This window comes from Diadema antillarum, unplaced genomic scaffold (assembly GCF_040938485.1).
Source record: "Diadema antillarum isolate AM-2024a unplaced genomic scaffold, OU_Dant_1.0 scf00000008, whole genome shotgun sequence".
NCBI classification, from domain to species: Eukaryota; Metazoa; Echinodermata; class Echinoidea; order Diadematoida; family Diadematidae; genus Diadema; species Diadema antillarum.
Window position 1 is genome coordinate 1,922,748 of NW_027270897.1, and position 25,155 is coordinate 1,947,902.

At 40.5% G+C, this 25,155-nt stretch overlaps 1 protein-coding gene across 1 annotated transcript; it reads left to right on the forward strand.

The window, feature by feature from the left end:
- The first annotated feature begins 517 nt into the window (after positions 1-517).
- LOC139718476 (uncharacterized) lies at positions 518-24,166 on the forward strand. Its single transcript, XM_071629952.1, has 20 exons — positions 518-728; positions 1,644-1,810; positions 2,817-2,990; positions 3,554-3,619; positions 4,347-4,451; positions 5,069-5,179; positions 5,672-5,854; positions 6,911-7,076; positions 8,312-8,367; positions 8,895-8,994; positions 9,845-9,896; positions 10,981-11,158; positions 11,603-11,827; positions 15,492-15,586; positions 17,405-17,589; positions 18,009-18,336; positions 19,262-19,503; positions 21,385-21,474; positions 22,256-22,396; positions 23,216-24,166. Exons 1-20 carry the CDS (start codon positions 518-520, stop codon positions 23,290-23,292), a joined length of 2,952 nt encoding a protein of 983 aa, XP_071486053.1. The 3' UTR covers positions 23,293-24,166.
- The last annotated feature ends 989 nt before the right edge of the window (positions 24,167-25,155 follow it).

Below are 25,155 nucleotides of genomic sequence, written 5' to 3' on the forward strand. Positions count from 1 at the left end.
GGCAATGCATCTGTTAGTGGATTATACATCAAATTAAAGCTTAGACACTGGACTAACTGAATATCTTGTTAACAGAAATTTCGAAGAATCTGACTTGTGGCTGCTTTTGACATGACGGGTCACAAATACTCATCCAAGAAAGAATCCCATTCTAATGAACGATATATCATCAGGGAGTATGGGAACACAGTTTGGAGATACCAACTCTAACTTTGGTTTTTAGTATTTTGTGGTGTTTTTTTTTAGCTTAAAATGCTGTATGTTTCATGGAAAATACTGTTTTTCCCAAATTGTATATTTCTGCATCAGATAAATATGTGTACTTCAGTCAAGGTATGAATAGTGTTTTTCCACCCAAAATGCCCCGTTTCTGCCCTGTCAGAAAACTGCAGTGCTGTTTACAAGGTTGGCACCCATGCTTCGCATGTACAGTTTTTTTTTTTTTTGTTGTTGTCTGTCTGCTTGTTTTGTGTTCATCTTGAATGCCATCTCTCTCTGTCCTCTCTGTGTATACCAGATGAAAAGGCAGAAGGGAGACGTGATGCAGGTAGCGCCCTCTACGGGGGACAAGACCATACCTGACGTGAAGGGACAGGTTTCACCGGCCCACAGGACAGGTGTCATGGACTCCAGCACCTCCCTGCAACGAGAAGTGTCCTCCCCAGCCACCCAGATCCACGCGGCTGCCGTCAACGGGCAGAAAAATGCACTTGTGAAAGTCCTTAAAGGTTAGTCAGTGTCGTATCAACAGTGGGCAAATTGCTGTGCACAAACCAGTACAGTGTATGTATTCTAGGTACATTGTACATTTGCCAACTATTGCAGTGAATGATAGTGTGTAAATGAGATTCAGTTTCCCCATCTGTAGGTAATTATTTTTACCATTTGTATGAGCTTAGATTAAACCAAAACTGGTAATTTCAAAGTCTGTAGCAAACAGTAGATTTTTTTTTTTTCCCAGGCGTAAGCAAGAAACATGAGACTGTATATCTCAATTTTAGAGTCAAGGCTTGTCTACTCTTGCTTCTTTGTGCTATTCCGTCTTGGAAAGATTAACCCGTCGAGGATGGACTGATTCTGCTACAACACGTACCGTGTATTTCCCATAGACACTTGCCCGAGTGTGCTCGGGACTCGTCCTCAACGGGTTAAGGAACATTTTCAGAAACAGTTTTCAATATAAAATTCAATACTGATATTGAGGAGAGTACATGGTAACCACCCCTGCCCCCTTAGATGAAAATAATCTAGAAATGAAACTTTTAGGAAATAAGTGTGTGGTTATTTCTTCCCCAGTTTTGTTTTGTTATGGCTTTTAAATGTGTTTGTGTGTGTTAATGATAGAGCATGTGTTTGCTATGGTGACACAATATTTGCTCCTGTGACAATTGTTCCGATCTTATTTTACTTAGGGTTACGGTTAGGGTTATGATAGGGTGTAGGTTTAGTTTGATGTGAGGATTAGGATTAGGGTTAGGGTTATGTTTGTGAGTAGAATTTGTGTTTATGTGCAGAGATTTCATGGGAGCAATATTATTACAGGAGCAAATGTCATGGATCCTTTTGCTATAGATTGCGTGGAGCACTACAGTGTATGTAATCAGATCCTATTCACATTGTTTATGCGTTCAATCCTGAAACAGCCTATCCCAAGCAGGTGGATCAGCCGGACCAGTTTGGACGAACACCCCTCATGTTTGCCGTCCTCGCTGACCGCCTGGAGTGTGCCGAAGTTCTAATCAAGAAAGGCGCAAATGTGGACACCAAGGACAACGGGGGGAGGACGGCCCTCCATTGGGCAACTTACAAGGTCAGGAGATACACTGTACACCGTACCTGTAGGCATCCCCCTTCCCCTTCCATTGGAGATTAGGTTATGTTTTTTTTTAATCTGCATTGGTTTGTTTGTTTGTCTGTTTGCAAAATAAATCAAAAAGCTCGTAACAGATTTGGCTGAAACTTGCAGGAAAAGTTGATAATGGCACGAGGAACAGATGATTGAATTTTGGTAGTGATCCAGGAATTTTTATTCATGAGTTTTTGAAGGATTTTGCAGCTTTTGGCAAATACGGTCAGTGAACTTTGGAGTTCAAGCTGCGGGCACATGAGGTTTGCATACGTGCGCTAGAAGCACATGCTCTGCTCAAGTCACTTTGCAGTGTGCAGGAATTACCTGAAGGGGTAAACAAAGGCTTCTTCAAGACTCAGTAGGAAAATTGGATGATTTTCAGCGTGCATGTGCCGTGGGGGGGGGGGGGGGGAATGAACTGCTTGGCAGAGGTCTACACTCTCACAGTGCTTTTCTGTTTTTTCTTTAATTTCTGAAGACATTCACAGTTGGGACATATTTGAGAGCTGTGAGCCAAACCTGTCTGTTTATGTGTGTGTCTTTCTTTCTTCTCCTTGGGTTTAACTAGAATTAAGTGTATTCTACATTGCATTGGAATAGGCACCAAAAATAACTTAGAAAAATCTCTAGTAAATTTTAGAGAAGCAGTGTACAATTTAGATTGGTCAAAATTTCAAAATGACCAGAAAGTACCCTTTAAATGAAGTTACTTTTTGTAGCATGCAATAACTTTGTTACTGATTGAAAATTGATAGTATTTTGCTATTGTTAATGGTTATCCTTCCTCTGTACTTTCCATCTTGAAAGCAGCTCCTCAAATATCATACATGTATGTGCAGTATGCAGCTTATTCCTGTAAAATGCAAAGCAGTACTATGGGGTTTTCACAAGGAATTCTAATGATATGATCATTGTGTTTGTGACATGCTGCCACCTCATAAATTCACCTGTCATGTCGGTGTTACAGGGGCTCTTCCGACTGTGCAAGCTGCTGGTGTCGAAGGGAGCGTACTGGCGTGAGAAGGACAACGACGGTCAGACGTGCCTCCACTTTGCCACCAGACACAAGGACACCCGCTGCCTGGCCCTCATCATGAAGCAGCTCTTGCCCGGAGAGATGGACGAGCAGGATAACTCCAAGGTACAAAGGGAGGATGATTAGGGAGCTTTAGATTTTCGCGACGGGGACGTTCAGAGGGGGAAAAAAAAACCTGTTGTGAGTATGCTCTAAATCGCTTATCAAACTTGATCTATTTATAGCTTGCGTCATCTGAGTTTTCTCTACACGTTCTAGGCTATTTTTACGCCCGCTCACGTGCATATTTGCCTCACCAGGTTGATTCATAAAGGCCCAAATTCACGAAGGTAGTATGTGGTTTAAGTTTAGTCCACGGACTAAAACAGACATGAAATTAGAGTACCTTGCATCTTGCATGTGCATGTGTCAGTGTGCTTTCGTTACTGCATGTCTGTCGGCATATGCAGTGTGTCATGCTCATTGTGCAGTCAAAATTTGCATAAGCCCTAGGTGAGATTAGACTTTCTTTTGTGAAGTTCAGCTGAATAGAATTATGTCCACATGTCTTGAGGAGAAGGGGGCGGGGAGGTAGGGTTCTAATGATTTGATGTAGATACAATCAGACAGACTCTGGTTTGTGCAGGAGTAGTATAATGTTTGTTTCTCCCTTTCTTTTCATATGACAGAGAACTGCTCTTCACTGGAGTGCTTCCTATGGCAATGAGGAAGCAGTGAGGATGTTGATCAAACATGTGAGTGATTTTAACTTTGTCTGATGTACCTTTAACAATAATACTGCATGGAATATCAGTTGTTTAGTGGTGCAGGGAAGGTTTGAAGGGTTAAAACAATCCATGCCCTGAAAACAATAACTCTCAACCTCATGCCATCTTTTGTTACATGTTCTAGCATTTCACACATCCTTAGGTCCCATGAAATGAATGGTTGGAGCACAGACGGCAGTGCGGTTCATAGATGCCACTCTCAAAAATGATATAAATGCCTTTAATATTTTATTTCAAATGATATAGAATGGACAGTGCCATCTTGGTGCCATTGATAGAGACACGTAACAGCACAAAGTGACCATTGCAGTGCCCAAAAACATATCTACATTGTAACTCCATACAAATATAACATATCATAATTGAATGCACAGAACCACCAGCTAGCCTTAAAATTCATCATAATGACTAGTCATGAGCAATCACAATGATATAACTTCTGATAATTAAATATTACTGCAGTTCATATGACAGTATGATAACTGCATTCCTGTGTGTCCGTCTCACCACTTTGACAGCACAGGGATGTGGATAGTGATGGAGACTGCCATGTCCAAAATGAAGCTGAGCATTGTACCTGTAGTTCAGCTACATTTGTATACTAAAATAGTTGAGTTTGCATTGGCTAACAGTTATATTTCATTAACTGTGGGCATGTTGTTTGTTTGTTTGTTTTTTTCTTTGTGCATGCCAGAGCTCCAACATTGGCATCCCAGACACAGATGGGAAAACCCCTTTACATTGGGCAGCTAATGCTGGGGATTCCCCTACTGCCATCAGCACGGTCCAGCTGATATTGGTGAGTACACATCGGGTCTAGGGCAATTACTCCCTGGGCAATTTCCCCGGACCCTCCACCTTCCCCTAAACCGTAATCCTAATCTTGAACCTAATTCTAACCTAACCCTTAGCTTTACTCTAACCTTATCACTGACCAGTATTTAGCGGGGGGAGGGGGGGGGGGGGGGGGGTGATCGCCCTGATACGGAGTAAACCCAATATTAATTTTATCATTTATGAATGTGAATTTGAGTTTGTAAATGTGTGTGTTTGTGTGTAGGTATGTGTGCACACTAAAACACATTTAGCAGCTATATTTAGTGTATACCCCCTAGGGGTAATGTACTTTTTTTCCAGGAATCTGTTCCAAGTAAAAAAGCAGTAGCAAACCTTTTCTTAGTGGTAGAATCACTACATCCTGCATCAAAAATGTCCAGATGAAAGTTATTTACCGAACTGATCAGCAGAGCAGCCTCTAGTGCAAAGTAATTTTCATAGCTCCTGTGTTTAGGTATCCTTTATGAGGCACTGCTTTACAGCCTTTGATGTATATCATAATTAGGGTCCAGTGTTGGAAGATTCGACCAAATCTCATCTTCTTGGAAGTAAATCATCTTTTTATTTTATCCCCTGCAGGACACTGAACCAAGTGTAATAAATTGGCAGGACTATGAGGGCAGGACAGCGCTTCACCTTGCCGTTGCCAATGGCAACACCTCCGTTGTCCAGCAACTTGTTAATTTCCAGGTAAGTCAGGAGCATTAAGATAGATACTCCTTGTGTTTAACATGGGTGTTAACATAAATGACTCCTTTGCTTTAAAGAGTACAATATCTCAACATCTGAAGTTTATGTCTGAGGCCTTACTTTTTTTTTTCTTTTTTGTTGTTGTTGTTGCTGAGACTGGAGAGTGAATGTCAATGAATAGAAAGTACCCAATTCCCCAATCCCCATTCTGTCGTCATGGCCTTTCGTTGGACTGAGGTACATTGCTACACCTGAGTAAGCTTGCTAACTTTTACAGCTAGGTTAAGTTTGGTTGGAATACTGAATGCTGATGGAAAAGCTTCACAAGTTAAACCAAGTACCTGGACACATATAGAGTTAACAGGAATTGCCATCCCAAAATTCTTTAGCCAAATTCTGAGCAGCCTGCTGTTGCTGAGTTTCCAATTTCTCTCTGACCTAGTGGTCAAGTGTTCAGTTTGAATGTGGTTACTTCATATTCCCGATTTGCAGACACCCTTGGTCAAGTGCAACATCTCCGTCCTGGACAACATGTTCCGCACTCCGCTGCACTGGGCGGCGGTCCTGGGTCACACCCACATGGTAGGCATACTGCTGGACAAGAATGCCAACTACAGCTGCTCAGACTCCAACGGCGCCACGCCCCTCCACTACGCAGCACAAAACAACCACACAGTGAGTGTTTGTTTAATTCAATTCAGTTCAATTCAATTCAATTCAATTCAATTCAATTCAATTCAATTCAATTCAATTCAATTCAATTCAATTCAATTCAATTCAATTCAGTTCAATTCAATTCAATTCAATTCAATTCAATTCAATTCAATTCAATTCAATTCAATTCAATTCAATTCAATTCAATTCATACATTTATTCAGTAATAAAATTGTTTGGAGATAGAATGTGGAATATGGAATGTTTGCAAAGTGTAGCAGGTACAATTTAGCACAAGCAAGAGGTTTGTTAAGATAGAATGTACCCTAAAGTCATTGAATAGACATCAGTCCATATACCATTATGTATTGCAGTGTATACATTAAAATACCGAGTGATAAAGGTTTCTGGCAAAAATAAACATACAGCAGAAGTGGAATGTGGAGTGAGAGGATTAATTTTTCCATATATTATTTACGAGATTGGATCTGTCTGCTGAGAAAAGGTTTTTCTTCTATGCCATACAATTCTGTGCTATAAAGTTCCATCTGACTTTCTTGCATACGTGTCTGATGTTTGATTACACACCATTTATGCTAACTCCAGAGATGTCGACTGCTACTTTTCTGTAGTACTTGCAGTACTATCTACCTAGTTTTGCAAAAATACTGTAGAAAAAACTTCTTTCCCAAATCATATAATTATGGAGGTCTATGGCAGGAAAGGGGGAAAAAATGTCTTTCCAGCCAATACAACACACACCTTTTCATCCCTCAGAATACTGCAGTGCTGTTCTACAAGGTTGACATACATGTACCTTCATCTTGGCAAAAGGCTGAAAAGAGGAGCCCTGCTGATGCACACACACACACACACACACACACACACACACACACACACACACACACACACACACACCAAAAAACAAACAAAAACAAAAACAATAACAACAATAAAACAAACAAACAAACAAACAACAACAACAACAAAACAAAAACAAAGCACATCTACTGACTGCCAGAGTTCTGCCAGAGTTTAAAGCAATGTGATATTGCTCTCTCTCTCTCTTGTTGCTAGGAAACGGTGGAGCTGTTCCTCCAGAGGGAAGGCATCACAGACGAGCCGGACCTAGAGGGTCGGTCCGCCCTGATGTGGGCTGCGGGCAAGGGGGCCGATGGTGTCCTGGAGGTCATGATGAGATACGGACAGGACATCAACGCCACAGACAAGACGGGAGCAACAGGTAAGGATTGGTGGCGAGCAGCCTGGGATTGATACTACACTACAGTCCTAGCTAGTGTCAAACTTGGTCGAGTTAACTCTCATAGACTCACTCATAAAATGCACAGTGGGTGTATGAAAATAGGTGCAAAGTTTTTGCCAAAGTGAGGTGTACACTGTGTGTGAAGGGGTAAAAGTGCCAAGTGTGTTCAAGACTGTAATCATATGCATTTCTATTTGTATTATATGAACGTGTTAATGTCTGGCGGTTTTTGATATTATATCTGTGTTTTGGAAATTGAGCTGTAGAATGAATATGCAATAATGTTATCATATACATATTTATCTGTAATGTAAGTCTTTTTTTTCATAAGCAATTTGTATGTGATATTGTTAATGTTATGTTGTATTACTGTGTAAACTACCTCAATTCGGCCTGTTTTGGCTTCCATGGTAGTTTTCTTTTAAACCATTAATAAAATCAAATAAGATAAAAATAAAGACATTCTCCTTCCACATATCCCTACACCTAAAACAAAAAAATGATATCAGGAGACTGAGCATTTGCTTGTGCAGCTCCTTTACTTTGGAATGATTTACTATTAGAAATCAAGAAATCTCCAATGAATAGTCTTAAATCAAGACTCAAAACACGTTATTAAACACATCTTTATGCCTCTTCCTCAAAGGGTACCGGAGGCATTATGTTTTTGTTCTTTCTTTTTGTTTCTGATTATGGTAATGAGAGCCGCCGAGTCATTAAAACTCAGATGTAAGAGTAAGCCTTGCACACAACCCCCCCCTAAAAAAAAAAGAAAAAAGATTGAAACCCCCCCCCCCCCCCCCAAAAAAAAAAAAAAAAAAAAAAAAAAAATCTCAAAAAACAGAAATATTAAGGAGCAGAAGTACTTATCATTTGCTTATAGGGAAATAAATATCAACAAATCGCTAACATGCAAATTATTTTTTGTCTATCGTTATTTTCAGTGAATGATCTTCTACAATCAAGCTTTTTGGCTTATCCACAATTAATCTTTATGGCTTGTCTGAACAATCCAAAATCTATGCTGACTTTATGAATATCATGATAAACTTTCAAGTAGTGGAGATGTCTAGTGAAGTATGTCATGAATAATCGATTCAAGAACCAAACTCCAAGGCACTGCAGTGGACAGATGCAGAAGAGAATGTTGACTCCAAATAAAAAAAAAAATCATGATGATTTATCCCCCCTTCTGTTTGTTTTGTTTTTAACAGCTCTGCATGCAGCTGCCATGTCAGGCCATGCCAGCACTGTCGGAGTTTTACTCAGGGTAAGTAGCAATGAGCAGTCCTGTCACTGTTGTGTCATTTAGAGCATTACAGATTTTCTTCCTTTTTGGCTCTCCTAAACCCTTGTTGTTAAAAAAACCCCCACAAACTGTCTGATATTTGAGAATTGTCATACTGCAAGATCTATGTGGTGACATATTATTTTGCAACATGTTAACTAATATTCTTGACAAGTTAAGTTTTGAGGAAATGATCTTTTGGACACAAACATCTTTAATGATAGTGCAAATAAAAATTGGAATTGATGTGTAGAAATGACTCATTTCACGGACTCCCTTTTGTTTTTGGCTTGAGATATTCACTTTAATACCAACATCACCATGCTTTTTAAGTCTTTGTATTACAAGTATCCAAATTCTGTCCAACTGTACCATGGTACAGATTCCAGAGTCACAGAAATACCAAAATGTTAGTCATACAAGAAGGAACTTCTTTCCCGTTCAAAAATGCTGAGGAAACATCTAAGTGTTTTGATCCATGTGATTGCCTTTTGTTTCCAACCTTCAAGCATGAAGCTGCTGTGGATGTACAAGACCAGACGAAGCACACGCCCCTCTTTAGGGCAGCTGAGATGGGTCATCTGGAGGTCATGAGGTCACTGGCTGAAGGTAAAGTCAAGTCTTATGCAGAAATTTGCTGTTTAGTGAAAATCACAGTGAAAGATTCTTGCCAAGGTTGTAGCTGCAGAACAGCTTGCATTGTTTAGTTTGAAAATGTTCAAGCATAATTTTGTCATAATATTGATTGAATATAAGGGCATCATCTAAGTCATCTATTGAGCTGTGTACTATTGTTTGTGTTCTGCTGTAACACAGCTATGCAATGTTTGCATGAGGGCAAAACTTGCTTGATTTCTTTCAAATCATCCATGAGGTCATTGCAAGAGATATTTCTCCTGCTAAGAACACGGGCAAGGGCCCGTAACAATTCACAAGCAACTGGTATTTACATTACTTACCCAATGGAAAGTTTTAGCAGCCCCGGGCAAGGGAGTAAGTGGGATTGTAGTACACTATCCATCAATAGGACCCTCAATTTTTGAAAGGTGATGTACCGGTAGTGAGCTGTGTGATGCAGGCAAAAACCAGTCTTGATGGTGGTACTTTCTTCAAGCCATTTTGCTTAACAAGCACTTTCTCATATGCACAGCACTGTAGCTCAGCTTAATTACAAATTATCCACATGCAAATGTGCACGTAACATCACATTCCTTGTGCTGCACCGTAGCTTCTTGTCCAATGCTGCTGTGGCCCATTACCATTGTAAATTAGAGTGTATGCAGGATTTCAAACTCGTAACTGTGCCAACTGCCAAAGTTTTCAAAAACCATTTACACTCTGACATCTGCATTACCACTGTGAAAGCTCCCTTTTTACCCAATTGATAAATGAGAATGTAAACTGAATTATATGCCATTGTTGGAACTCTTCTTGAATGTTGTTTTGATCTATTCTCCAGGAGGTGCACAGGTGAAGATTGTTGACCAGGAAGGGAGATCGCCTCTCCATTGGTATGTTATTCACCTTCAAAATGTAGAATATAATAAGAAAATAGTAAAAACAAATAAAAGGCAAGAATATTAATCAGAGGGATGAAGGTTGAGATGTGAATTTCCTTCAATTTGTTTCCCCCTACAAGTGAAATTTGTAAGGTTGCAACTGCTAATCTGTCAATTACAGATCAGCAGTTGTGATCTTACAAATTTCATTTGTAGAGGGAGACAAATTGAAGGAAATTCACATCTCAACAAATAAAACTTATAAATGAGGGTATGTTGTGTCAGCAAGTCGATGTGTAGTGAAACATGGTACTGAACTCATGAAACTAATGTTCAAATTAGAATCCTGACTATGAATTGCTGGTGATTTGTCAACACCTTGTAATAAAGGTCTCGGTGATGTTACAGAGGTTGTTGACATAGAAAGCACAAGCCAATGTGCTGTTGAAGAACAAGTCAGTGCTTTGTTTATTTTCCATGGCACTGCATGAAAATTGCAGTGCCACTCTCTCTTTACTTGGAACAAGTTGAATCACGTAATTGCACAATAGAAGCTGTAAAGGAGTGCTTTACAGAGAATTAAAGTAGTGTCATATACTGTGTCAGGTTGCACTATGTTTAGACCAGCAGAATTAATTGTAAAGGCCTTTTTACAGCATGGGCAGCAACTGTAATTGCAAGCTCATGGCACAACATGAAGGTTTGAGGGCCTCTCTTTTCCTTGGAACAAATTTGAATCAGGTAATTGCAAAATAGAAACTGTAAAGGAGTGCTTTTCAGAGAATTGAAGTAGTGTCATGCATCATGTCAACCTGCACTATATAGGCTAGTAGATATAATTGTGATGGCCTTTTCATAGTATGTGCAGAAACTGTGTAATTGCTGTCTCAATCGCACTGTTCAGTATGAGGAGTATGAAGTGATGAAGGTGTTGGTAGTCTTATCCAATTATTATCACACCATTGTCATGCCTATGATGACTTTAGTCTTATACTTATTATCACCATTGTCATGCGTATGATGACTTTGCAGAATAATTTATGAAATGCTAATCTGAAATTTGAGACCTGCAACTGTGCTTTCCTCTCTCATCCAGGGCTGCCCTAGGGGGTCACTCATGTGTGTGCCACGAGCTCATGCAGCATGACATCACCCCAAACGTGCAGGACAATGCAGGACGCACCCCGCTGCAGTGTGCGGCATACGGGGGCTTCATCCGCTGCATGACGCTCCTCTTAGAGCAGGGCTCCGACCCAAACCTTCAGGATAATGAGGTAACCATGGCGATATGCCTCTCTCCTATGACTTGCTGTGTCATTTGAAATTATTTTATCAAGATGTTTTAAAATAAACATTGGCAGCATAGCTGTAGGTAGGACTTTAATGAAGAAAGTGCCAGGAAAAAGTGTGATGGGTACAGTAGACCCTGGATAGATTAATTCAGAAGCTGTTTTCACAGAATGATTTTACTGAATACGCACATATTGATTTAAAAAAAAAAAATTGCAAGTTCACAAACCATTACCAATACCTGAAACTGTATGACTGTTTGAATAACAGTAAGTTGTATAAAGGGAACATTTAAATGGCAGCTTGTCTTCGTTTTTAGACTATCCTGAGACTCTGGTTTTAGGGTCTTGTAAAGTCTTTCCCCAAAAAGATCAGAAAAGTTATACAAAGAGCACAGATGAACTAGCTAGCTGGCCTTCTACCCACAGGGCATGACAGCTCTCCACTGGGCCTGCAGCACTGGCTACCTGGACGCAGTCAAGCTCCTCCTTGACCACGGGGCCTTCCCCAACCACATGGAGCTGACCGAGGACCGCTTCACACCGCTGGACTACGCCCTGCTCAACGACCACCACGAGGTCTCCCAGTACATGGTGGAACAGGGGGCCCTCTCCATCACTGGCATCAGGGACATGGCAGCTACACGTATTCAGGTAAGCGCTGCAACCACAATGTTTTGAAGAGTGGAGTTTGGGGTTGCATGGGCTTTTTCCGGGATAAGAATATGAAGAACATGGAAATAAGAACAATAGTCACACATAGCTTTTGTTCACTGCAATATTGTTGTTGGGAGATCATACTTGCTTACTTTAATACTGCCCATTACTGTATACGCTATATATTTCGCGGGGGTTTTATTTTCGCGAATTTCGCGAGTCGGGAGCTATTCGCGAAATTAACAACACGCGAAAATATTACCTTCCAAAATGAATCCCTTGCCTTGATGATACGAACATTTCAGTACTAGAATACCATGTCACGGCTTACCGAACAGACCATACTGGCTAAGCTTGTTTACGCACGTCCACGTCTACTTACGAATACTGTAGAGAGCCAATCCATTATCGCAAGGGTACCACTCGATCGTCAGAAATCTAGCGCGACGGACTTAACCACTTCAAAAATGTTGAATTCTAACTTACTAGTTCGCAGAGTTTGGCAAGTCTTCTTCATGCAGTGTATAACTAGTATCATTCTTATATGCTAGTAAGTTGAAAATTCACACTTTCTTTGCCACTTCATATTTTCTCTGGTCCCCCAATCGCGAATTCAACCACTCGCGAAAATGTGTGACAGCGGCAATTCGCGAAAATTTATGTACGCGAAAATTATAGCGTATACAGTATGCCGATGGGCATGTAGGGCAGCAACGAAGGTTCTCCACCTCTGCCTGTCTTGGGCCGTCCTTGCCATCATTCCCCCATTTTGCTTTAGCTCATTCTCAACCGTTCTCCGCCCAGTGTTCCTCGGCTGCCCTCTCCTATGTTTGCCTTCAGGTGTCCAGTGGAGGGCTGTGTGGGTAATATTGTCCTTTCCCTTTCTAACGACATGCCCTATCCATCTCCATCGTCTTCTCTTGATAATCGTTCCGATGTTTCCCATAATGCATTGTGTTAATAAATTTTCATTGGAGATCATGTTTGGCCAATGTATACAAAGAATTCACCTTCGATTTTTTTGTGTGGAATGTTGAGAGCTTGGTAAGATGACTATCAGTCATCCTCCAACATTCTGATCTGTAAAGGAGAGTGGATGATACACAGCTTTGATACAATTTCAGTTTGGTCTTTTTACTATACTGTGATGACTGCCACACCTTGTTAAGTATCCTAAATACATTTCTGGCTTTGTTAAGGCGATTCCAAATGTCCATCCCTACTCCTCCATCACATCTAACTGTACTTCCAGGTGAGTAAACTGTTCTGATGTTGAAAGTTCTTCTTTGGGAACATGGGTGGGTGAGGGGTTTGGAACATTTAGCTGCATTCACTGCAAAACTTATGTTGCCATTTTCAACTCGACAATTGAAATTGCTATAGAAACTGTTGATGAGAAGAACAAATTCCTCTGGGATGCCATACATTTGGAATATTTGCCACAGACTATCCCTGTGTATACTGTCAAATGCCTTCTCAAAGTGGATGGAGGTGATATACAACTGCCCCTGCCATTCAGCACACTGCTCTATAATATTCCTTAGTGTGAATATCTGGTCTGTGCAACCTCTTCCTTTTCAAAATCCTGTTTGTTCCTTTCTGAGCTCTTCATCTACTGCACCAGGTATTCTCTGTAGGATGATTTTCGCTAAGATCTTCTTGGAATCGACAGGAGTGTGATACCATGCCAGTTATTGTTGTTGCATACTGCTCCTTTTTTAGGGATTTTAACAATAACACGTTCTGTCCATTTTTCTGGTAATCTCTTTTCATTCTATATCATTGCAAACAGCGGTTGAAGTACTTCTGCTGCAAACTCTGGGTTTGCTTTAAACAGTTCTGCATTCAAATTGTCTTGTCCTGGTGCTTTCCCATTTTTGAGTGATTTTATAACTGCTACAATTTACAGCTTTACGAGGTGGGGATGGTATCCACTTCCAGGTCAGTCTCCGCTTCCTGTATATTCTGCCACTTCTGTTGGTGGTGGTCTTTTAAGGATTTCGTTGAAGTGTTGGGAGATTATGTTTCTAAGTTTTTCATGCTGAGCAGCAAAGACAACTTCTGAAAATATTATTGTCATATTTACCCACCTATCTATTTCTCTGTTTTCTTTTTGATGGAGGAGGAGGGGATCGGGAGGTGGATATTTGAAGGGATGGAGTTCGAAATTCCCCTTTCCTGATCTGAAAAGCGTACAGACTATGCTCATCTCATCTTATGCTCTGTGGGAGTTTGCAAGAACTGTAAAAGTGGAAAATTTTGTGCATTTCGCGCAACCAGAAACAAGTGCGAAAATAAAAGCACACAAATATTTTTGCATGCCTATGTTCAAGTGGTTGATGTCTTAATTCCGCGGAATTAAAAACACGTGAACTCTTTTTGTCTGGCCAAGCGCAAAAGATTAGTCGAGCGAAAATATCCACTTTTACAGTAGTTTCATGTGAGAACAAGTTAGTACAAATGCAGTATGGAGAATAGGATATCATGTTTGCTTGATTGTTTATTTGTGGGTTTATATACACATTTAATTCTCAGTAGAAAGAAATCTGTTGTCATGTTTCATCATGTAGTTGTGATCTGGAACTTTCCAGAAACTTACAGAAGATCTTGTGGACAGGTGCCCAAATTGTATGCAATAAACTTCAACCACATACTATATATAAATGTATGACCCCAAGTGTGTATTCACATTATGTAAGAAATCTTAGGAATCTTAACAGGAAACAGTCAGTAATCTGAATGGAAAGAGAATGTACGAAAGTATGAAGAAACATGATTGGTGACCAGGAAAATGAGATAAATCTAGAAGTAGTAGGTCACCCTTTAGCTGGAAAAAATCATGGGTCAAAGGCACTGTTAGACCAATGTTACTGTTCAAAATCATGTCGTCTCTTGTTAAATGCGACCACCTCCCCCCCCCCCCCTCAGAAAAAAAAAACACAAAAGAAAAACAAAACAAAGCAAAACTCAAAGTCCTTGTAGCAAGTGAGTCACAGCTTGAGCACACAAGCATGCTATTTCACTACTCACAAAGAGCATTATGAGGAACCCTTTTAAGTGTAGACTATATTGCACTCATGGTAACAGAAGAATAATAATGACCCCTTCCCAGCCGTTCTGCCCAAGATGATAAGGTAGCAGACAGTGCTGCCAAGGCACATTGTACCATTAGACAGAGCAACAGAAAAGGAGGATGCAGCATATGATGTGATATTCGGTACCCTTGGGTACGAAATAGAAATACGCCATTTTGTTGATTTTTTTTTTTTCTGTGCCGTACTCTGGGCTACCAAAAAAGTGTAAGAATAATTCTTAGTTTTATTATGCACAAAAATGTTTTCTTGTTTGTGATTATGCAACAATATATGCATGCAAACAATAACTTCTTTTATTTTTCGCATTAACATGCTCTGTTTACTCTTTGCTGTAAAAAAAGTTGACGTGGAGGGAAAATCGGCATTATGATTGTTATTGCTACGCCGATTTATGCCGGCGCTGATAATGAGAAATTAGTTGCCATGACAACATTGTACAACTGTGTGATAATGGACATGAGATGCTGCAACACAACGCCGTATCCCGGGTTATGAAAGTACCCTAGTGTATGGAGTGACGAATCATATGGACATTTTCTCCACTGTTTTAAATCTTCGTTCCACAGGCGCGCTTCCGCGGCTTCTGTGTTCGCAAGACTTTCGTGGAGAGGAAGATGCTGCTGATGAAGCACGAGCAGCTCCGGAAAGACGCTGCAGCCAAGTAAGAGGCCGCCTTTCACTTTTATCACTCTCGTCCATTTGCTTGACATGTGCAAGCTTGTTGTAATTGTCAATGTCATTAAAAAAACCCAAAAAACATCATATGTGACTGGTAATAAAAAAGAATTATGAAGAATAAACTTGAATAGAGAGTGAAACATGCAGTGAATGTCGTAGTCATACTTGATTATACTTTTCTTTCCATTTCTTTTCTCCCTCACATTCTTCTTTTTTTTTGTCTTTTTTCTGCTTACTCATGATATAAGCATTACTCTTATTCTGGTATTTGATATTAATGTGAACATCCCTGTAATCATTTTAGATATCATTATCATTATGTTTTTTATGTAGCAGAGAAGCAAAGAGTACGTGCAGAAGGGAAAGAAAATACAGTAATGTGTAATTTGAGAACATACAGAATATTCAGTGATGATAAATGGATATTCATGTATACAATCATCTTATTGTCCCCGCCGAACGAGTTCGAGCAGGGGACTATGAAACGGGCTCCGTACGTGTGTGTGTCTGTGCGTCCGTCTGTCCGTCCGTCTGTCCGGACGTCCGTCCGTCCGTCTGTGCGTCCGTGTGTGATCAAAATGTTCAATTTGCTACTTCTCTGTCATTTATGAGCCAATTTTGATTCTGTTTGCTTTATATGATAGCACTACATGGGAGCTTTGAAACTTGTACACAGAATTTCAGTTGTGACCTTTGACCTTGACCTTTGACCTATATTGTACATTTTGCTTCAAAATGCTACCCCTTCGCCATTTCTAACCCGATTTCGATTCCGTTTGCCTTATGTGATGGCACTAGGTGAGGGCTTCAAAACTTCTACACAGAATTTTGACCTTTGACTTCTTTGACCTTTGACCTTGATTTTTGACCTATATTGTACATTTTGCTACAAAATGCTACTCCTTCGCCATTTCTAACCCGATTTCGATTCCGTTTGCTTTATGTGATGGCACTAGGTGAGGGCTTCAAAACTTCTACACAGAATTTTGACCTTTGACTTCTTTGACCTTTGACCTTGATTTTTGACCTATATTGTACATTTTGCTACAAAATGCTACTCCTTCGCCATTTGTAACCCGATTTCAATTCCGTTTGCTTTAAGTGATGACACTAGGTGAGGGCTTCAAAACTTCTACACAGAATTTTGACCTTTGACTTCTTTGACCTCTGACCTTGATTTTTGACCTGTATTGTACATTTTGCTACCAAATGCTACTCCTTCACCATTTCTAACCCGATTTCGATTCCATTTGCTTTATGTGATGGCACTAGGTGAGGAATTCAAAACTTCTACACAGAATTTTGACCTTTGACTTCTTTGACCTTTGACCTTGATTTTTGACCTATATTGTACATTTTGCTACAAAATGCTACTCCTTCGCCATTTGTAACCCGATTTCAATTCCGTTTGCTTTAAGTGATGACACGAGGTGAGGGCTTCAAAACTTCTACACAGAATTTTGACCTTTGACTTCTTTGACCTCTGACCTTGATTTTTGACCTGTATTGTACATTTTGCCACCAAATGCTACTCCTTCGCCATTTCTAACCCAATTTCGATTCCGTTTGCTTTATGTGATGGCACTAGGTTAGGGCTTCAAAACTTCTACACAGAATTTTGACCTTTGACTTCTTTGACCTTTGACCTTGATTTTTTTACCCTATATTGTACATTTTGCTACTAACTGCTACTTCTGGCGGGGACATATATTACGCACCACGTAATTTCTACTTTTCCTTGTTATTTGTGAGTCACATCACAAAAAAATAAACCAACTATCATTTTTTCCCCCTGTATCAGGAAACGTGAAGAGCTGAACAAGAAGACCGATTCCCAGGATGGAGGCTACCAGGAGGGGAGTGACCGAAGGGGAGGAGGGAGCTCAGAGCACCTTAGTGGGTCCACCCGATCCTCAGTCAGGCAGAATGGATGGACGGCTGCTGGGGGCAGCAACCAAAACAACAACAATAGCAACAACAACCATGGTAACTGTTGGCAACCACATGGCTGGACTGATGATGTTGCTTTGTGATGTTTTGCTTGTTGGTGTGTTTTTTATTTGCTTGTGATATGAACCACAATATACTGTCTTGATTCCATGGAATTAAAAACATACAGAATTCATTTCATTTGGCCTAGCACTAAACATTACTTCTCCTAAAATATCCACGTCTTTACTAATAAGTCATATGGCCACTCAATAACCTGCAGAGTGTTACCATTTTTTTATGAATAAGAGATTACATCTATACATGAGAACTGGCTTTTGTAGATATGAGCAACATGCAACTACTTACTCCCCTCTGTTGCTGTACAGATCATCAGCTGCATCCCCAATATCTCATTCTGATTTGGACAGAAATATGAAAAGCTGGGTGTTACAGTACCATAAAGTAATTTCTTTTACACTTTGTGACTTGGTCGAATGCAGGACATCCAGGCGGGATGGATGCTTACTCGGAAGACTTTGAGCACACCGAATCTCTTCTGAGTGAAGATCCATCTCATGGGATGGTTGATGGAGATGGGGTTTCCATGGCAATAGCCCCACCCCTCCTCTCCGGGAGCAGCCGCAATCCATGCTCGGAGCCGCTGACGGAGGCCGTTGGTGATGGGGACAGGGCGAGGCTGCTGGCTGGCAGGAAGGCGGTGGTGGGCCAGGAGAAGATGAGGCTGGCTGATATGAGGAGGAAGAGGAAAGCAGCAACTGTCATCCAGCATGCATGGCGCAAGTATGCATTATACTGTCTACGCCGAATATTTTGCGAGGTTTTTTAATTTTTGCGAATTTCGCGAGTCAGATGCTATTCGCGAAATTAGAGACACACAAAAATATTGACTCTGATCCCGATGTGGATGTGACGCACGCATGTACATTTCTCTGTTCAGTACAGGACTCCATGATCGTGAATTTAACCACTCGCGAAATCGTCGGGAATTCCCGATTCGCGAAAATTTAGACTCGTGAAATGTATGGTTTATACAGTACCTCTATAATCAAATATGCATGTGTGTTTGGTTGTGTGTGTATGGATCCATAAAGTGTCTGTGTGTATGTGTATGTATCAATAAACCTCTGTAGATTTGGTATAATCCCAGAAATATTAATTTGCTTACTGAATAGATATAATGATGAAAATCGGTATGAACTTGATATGAACAGTATTGTATCTACAAGATGTCTGGATGGATAAAAGAGAATGAGTAGTAAAGGCAGATTCAGATAATATACGACCCACTCTCATTATTAGTTATTTTACGTTAAACATACAACAGTCATCTTGAATTGCGAGTTCGGGTATCTTTCTTTTTTTCATCATACTGATGACATCTCAGGGTAAGAATATGATGATGATGAGTATAATATTTTCTGTTGTTTTATTTGAATGAGTGGTAGTGTGTGCTTCAAGTAAAGAGGGAAACTTGTGGATACATTATAACCATCTGATTTTAGAATTTTTCTTCCATGATGTGTTGTAAAAAGCCGTCATATATGTGGAGCCTTTTCAATAAGCCAACTTTTCAATATCTATTACATTTGAGTCATGTACAAGTAAAGACAGCCCAGAATTGGGAATAGAGGATCACAAAATTCGCCGACCCTTGAGTGATGATAACTTTTGTCCCCTATTGTCTCCTCCTCCTCTGACCGGTCAGCTACCGGCAGCGGAATACCAAGATGGGCAAGACAGTCAACGAGGTGCAGCTGCGGCGGCTGATGCAGCGCGACGAGAGCAACTGGGAGCGGCAGGTGGCGGCCTGCACCATTCAGCTTGCCTGGCGCCGATTCTACCGGCGCAAGCTCCTGAAGGCCCTGGGTGGGAACCGGCCACTGGTACACACCTATGACCCCCAAGTCATGGCCCTCAGACAGCGCCTTGTCCTTCAGAGGGTGTACGGTGAGTACCAGGGTTTCCAACAGTCTATGAATCTGCGAAAACTTTGGAGATACCACCGCCACCACCACTACCACTACCACCACCAACAACAACTACAACTACAACAACAACTACAACTGCAACTACAACTATTACTACAACTGCAAATACGACAACTACAACAATCTTTGCCAACAAAAAAAAAAAAGATCAACAAACAAACAAGCAGAAGCAAAAGCAAATACAAATACAAAAACAAAACAAAACAAATCAAAAAGGACATTTCGGAAGGGTCCAGATTGGAAATGTGAAAGGTCAAATGCAGAATGTGTTTTGATTAGCAGCAAATCTTGGATACAGTAATTATGGCTTTTAATCATCACTCTGTCTGTTTTTGATGAATATATGTGCATTGTCTTCACTCATTGTTATCTGATGTCTATAATTCAATCATGATAAATGCCTATTATTCAGTGCTTGTTAATGCGTATAATGATGGCATACTACATTCTTTGCCGAGCATACAAGCGTACTGCAATGATAATAGCCCCATCTCACGAGACGGCGATTTCGCTATGATCATCAAAAATCGACAAAGCGCGGCGGATCGTGGCTTGATCGCTTTAAATCTTCTCCATCGTATCTTGAGCAGTTCAGAAGCATGGAGGGTCGCCACCATTGCCATGGTCGCCGACCTCGCTACGGAAGTTTTGAACATGTCCAAAACTTCCGTAGGAGGTCGCCGTGGTTTTAGAGCGTATCACAATCGCCTCACGGGCGCATTAAAAGAGCCACATTCATAACTCTGACGGGGTAGCAACGCGTTAGGCGTAACTCAAGCGCCTCGAAAGCGGCCCCCATCGCCCATGAAAATTACCACTTTTACAGTATTACGTGACAGTAACCAACCATGAACGAAAGAAAGTGATGCTCAGACCAGGAAGGTGGACATGGAGAAAAATGTATAAAATTCATTTTTCCATGTACACTCAATACGAATATACTCTGTTTGTTTGTCATATACCATTCCAAGTCAATGAAAGTAAATTAAGTTGTAGTCTTTTCAAATATATCTTCATAAGTTTGTCTCATTGTAGGATACGATTTGTAGTTTGCTCATAAGCCGGTTCTTTAACATTATATTCACATTTTACCTTTTAATCGACTGGATGACTTAACCAATAGTGTAATTTCACGTCAGGGGGGTGTTTCATCAATTTAGTCAGCGCTGACAAGTTGTCAGTCATTGACAATATCCATAGCAACAGTCAGTGACCAGAGACTCTCAGCCAGTCAAAACCAAGGATTTTGCTGAAATTGTCAGTGACTGACAACTTGTCAGCGCTGACTAAGTTGATGAAACACCCCCCAGGTTCATACTATTGTGTTCTAGAATGCTAAGATGCAAGGGTAAAACCATATTCTGCATATCCATGTTGGTTTGACACTGACATCTGCCTGAAGAAATTCAATCATGAAACCCATTTTATGCCCCGATTGCTTGAGATCGTAGCATGAGCCCGGCATAAACGTATCACTGTCGCTCCGATCGTATCACTGTTGTAGTGAGGTCTTGATAAGCGTACGAATATCGCAACACAGTCGGCCTGGAAATGCGGCAACAAAGTGGCAGAGTCGTATTATCATCGTGGCGCTATCGCCTACAGCGCAGGTTGAGCGTGTGGTGTAATCGCCTCAGAGGCTAAAAATGGAGACGGACGGTGATCGCGCCACAATTTGTTAAATCGTCACAAATCGCCATGGTCACCATGGTCGCCTTCCTAGTGAGATGGGGGCCCAAGGAAATACGTCACTTCATGGTAGGCAAGGAACAGCTTTTTTTTCTGTCTCAGTCTTGTGTTAGTCAATCATTTCTTTCCTCTTGTTCGTTTGTTTGTAAAGGAGAATCCATGGAGGCAATGGAGTGGCACCCAGGACCGCCAGAGAAGAAGAATCGTCCTGATTACATGAAGTACATCCCTTCCCCTGCAGGTATTGTTCATGCCTCCATCTTTGCATGTCTATGAGCCTGTGTGTCTTAATTACATGTGCTCATTTATGAAAGTTACCAGGGGGCATTTCATGAAGCATTTTGTTAGATATTTTTTCTGACAATCTGTTATAAGCTATCGAAATTCTGACAGCAAATTTGTCCGACAAGTTTGTCGAACAAAACGCTTCATGAAATGCCCCCCTGGATTTGGGCACGGTAATAGTAACAGTTGAAGAGACTGCATATCTGCAGGGGAATCAAACCTAAATATTCATGTGGCTTGAGTGATTGCAGCAATATTAGTTCAGTTTCATTTAGTCAAATACATTATTCGACTAAATAATGTATTAGTCGAATACATTAGTGAAAGTTTGAGGAAAAATGGACAATCTGTTGAAAAGTTAAGAATTTTTTAAGTGTCTGTTCCACCATCTCTGGATGAGAAGACTGTAACATTTTGTGATGTCATTTATTGAAAATGATATAAAGAAATATGAAGAAAATTCGAGCATAATTTCACTTGTCAAGCATAACAATAGAGCACTAGACTTTCCCCTGTCAGAAAGCATGGGAATAATATTAGCGGTAATATGTGTCAGTAACAAGTCAAGGGAATGTGTACTTTCCATGGAAAACAAAATTTGCAAGTATTAGAATTCTTCTATGAAGATAACTGCTATGAAAATGAATTTGCAGTGCAGCACGCAAAGCCCATCTGCAACGTTGCACATCTAATATGAATTGCCAGTAATTTGTGCTTTTCACCTGATTTACTGGTAGCCTTGTCGTACAACTTTGCCGTGGAACAGTACAAACCGGCCAACCACACCCTGGCAGCCAGCAGTCTGGACTTCATCACCCTGCCCAGAGCCGGAGGGTCGTTGCACTATGATGATTCCACTGCCATCACAGAAATGAGAGGTGAGTGCCATGGTGAGCTGTAAAAGACCAGGGTCTCGGTTTGTTAACGACGTTAGGATATCAATCCTTTGCTTAAAGAGGGACTTCTTGTAGCAACAGCCAATCCTGTTCTAACCATGACGCTTGTCTTTCCAGCAAGAATTGCTTTGATTCATAACAACTTTCTAGGAAGTGAAGCCCAGATCACATCATGTGTGATGTGTGGGCATGAAAAGAATACTTTAACTGCAGCACAGAGTCTATGGAGTTGCCCCCTTTTGGCTCTCACGTGATGACACTGCTATGGTTGCTTTTTGAGCAGGTCCTTGGTATTTTGAAATCCTGATGGTAAAAGTAAAACAAAAGGGGAAGAGGAAATGTTTAGCAAATGCAGACAAGCAATGCGGTGACAATTGCACACACATTTCACCCAAACTAAAAATTCACAATCTTGAACGGATTGTCCAGTTTTTGTCAAACTTCACTGATGTGTTCTATTAACATTTCTGCAGTCATTGTATCCATATATCATATATTTAGAGCTAATTTCCCTTTCACCAGCACAAAAACGGAAAATAACAAAGTTCATAAATGTTTGACTAGGTAGCTGTCACAATTCCACTAAAATTTTCCTGATAAATCTTCTTATTTCTTTCTCCTTTGCCCATAACAAAGGAGAAGAAAAAGAGGAATAAAGGAACTGCGATGTGTCGTGATTTGATGGTGATAATTGCAGTGTTTTCTTATTGATTTCCAAGGATGTTTTCTGCAGACGTTACAGAATATTATTCTCTGATGTTGCATTGCTGTTGATTTTCTGTTTTTGTTTTGTTTTTGTAGAGATGGACTACCTGCAGCAGGTACCTGGTACTTTGCCTCAGTCTGGAAAAAGCTTCTCCTACAACTCCTATGACTAAAATCCAGTGCACACTACACAACTTTGCCACGGATTTACCGGTCGTACGACCTTAAGACCGGAAGTGTGACGTCACCAGCCTTGCCAGTTTGTAGTCGTGTGTCTGGATCTTAGTGCCAGTCATAGCAATTTGACACGCTGAACTTTTACGACTGGTGGTGGGCTTTCAGCCAATCACGCTATAGTATAATACCATAAAGCCAGAACGGTAGTAAACCTAGCTGTGTAGTCTGATCGTATAGTGTGCGGTGTTGAGTCGTGTGACCGGTTGTATGACCTGGCTCGCCTCTCTAGTCGTGCGACTGGTCTGATCATACAGTGTGCGGTGGGCTTAAAGCAATTCATGACTAGAAGAATCTGCAGGATTTCTTTCCTTCCACAGTCCAGGGAACACTGCTTCTCAGCCAGGCATCATCTTCTTTGTGTTCCCAGCAAGCACAGTAGCAGCCTGATAGGTTTTTAGTCTACACTGTCCCTCATCCATTGCAAAGTTCGTCGTCCACAAGATAAGCTATGCAAAGAAGTTGTCCCTGAAATGATCGCTGCTAAATCCCCTCAAGCAGGCCTTATGGGATTTTGCAGGGCTAAGATTCATAATCAGCTTACAAGTTGATGCATTACATTTGTAAATGTATTAAATTTTGCCATTATTCAAGCATATTTAAAGGGATGAGGAATTGGTTTTTAAATTTTTGGAGATACCAAGAAACCGCTTATGAAATAGTACAGAGCATGCCATTCTAAGAGGAATTCAAAGTTCATTTGATGAAAATCGGTTTTGAAATGGCCGAGACATCCAAAAACAAAGTGAAACAGAGCAATCGTAATAAAAGGTGGGTCCCACCTTTTAATCGGATTGCTTTGTTCTGAGTATCTCAGCCATTTCAAAGCCAATTTTCATCAAATAAATGTTGAATTCCTTTTGGAATTACATGTCCTTTCATATTTCTTAAAGAGGTTTCTCATTATCTTACCCTAAAATGTTACAAACCTGAAGTTATGTCTCAACCAAAATTATACGATCCCTTTAAGTATATTTGCTGATGCCCATAGCAGCAGTGTATCTTGTGTTTACCCTGATGCTAATTTTCCTCTGGTGACCTGAAAAAGAAATTTATTGGACTAAAATAAAGAAAATTGTAAGAATCAATTTTGAATCTTAGTTGCCGGAGTGGAACACCAAAAGATTAATTTTTTTTTGGAAATTTGTTGGCCCAACATCAATTATTAGTGTTCCCAGGCCACCAGGCTACTGCTGTATGTCGAGCCCTGATATACATACGTACAATGTGTGTATGATATATCTTGTGGTGTGATTTCTCCAAGGCCAGATACGTCTCCTTAAGTTACCTTATATGACAAGACTGTCTTCTGGACCATCACAAAAGTTTTAAGTCCCTTGATTAGACCCTGGCAAAGATTAGTGTGTAGAAAATCAGATCATCGTATGTGATGCAGAAAAGATGTCTGCCTAGCAGTGTGTGCAGATAGGATGAGTGTACATCAAATGTTTTTCTCTGGCTTAATGCATATCTGTGCTTAATAAATCCAGATTAACTCTGACATTCTTATTGTGTATTCAGTGTCGAAGACACTTATGCACATACCAGTAATATGACCAGCATGGTATTTACCAAATGCTGTGTTACTTCCAAACATGTATTATCTCTCATAATGATGAAATTCTATAAGATTGGACTACGCAGACGTCTGTCACTGCGCATTAAGTGGGCCAGCATTGCCAAAATGTGACACAAAAATGGAAGTAAATCACATTTTAGATTTTACTGTAAAATAATCATGTTTTTACCTTTTACCATGCATTTTTACAGTGTACAGTAATTATCCATTGGACATTCATAGA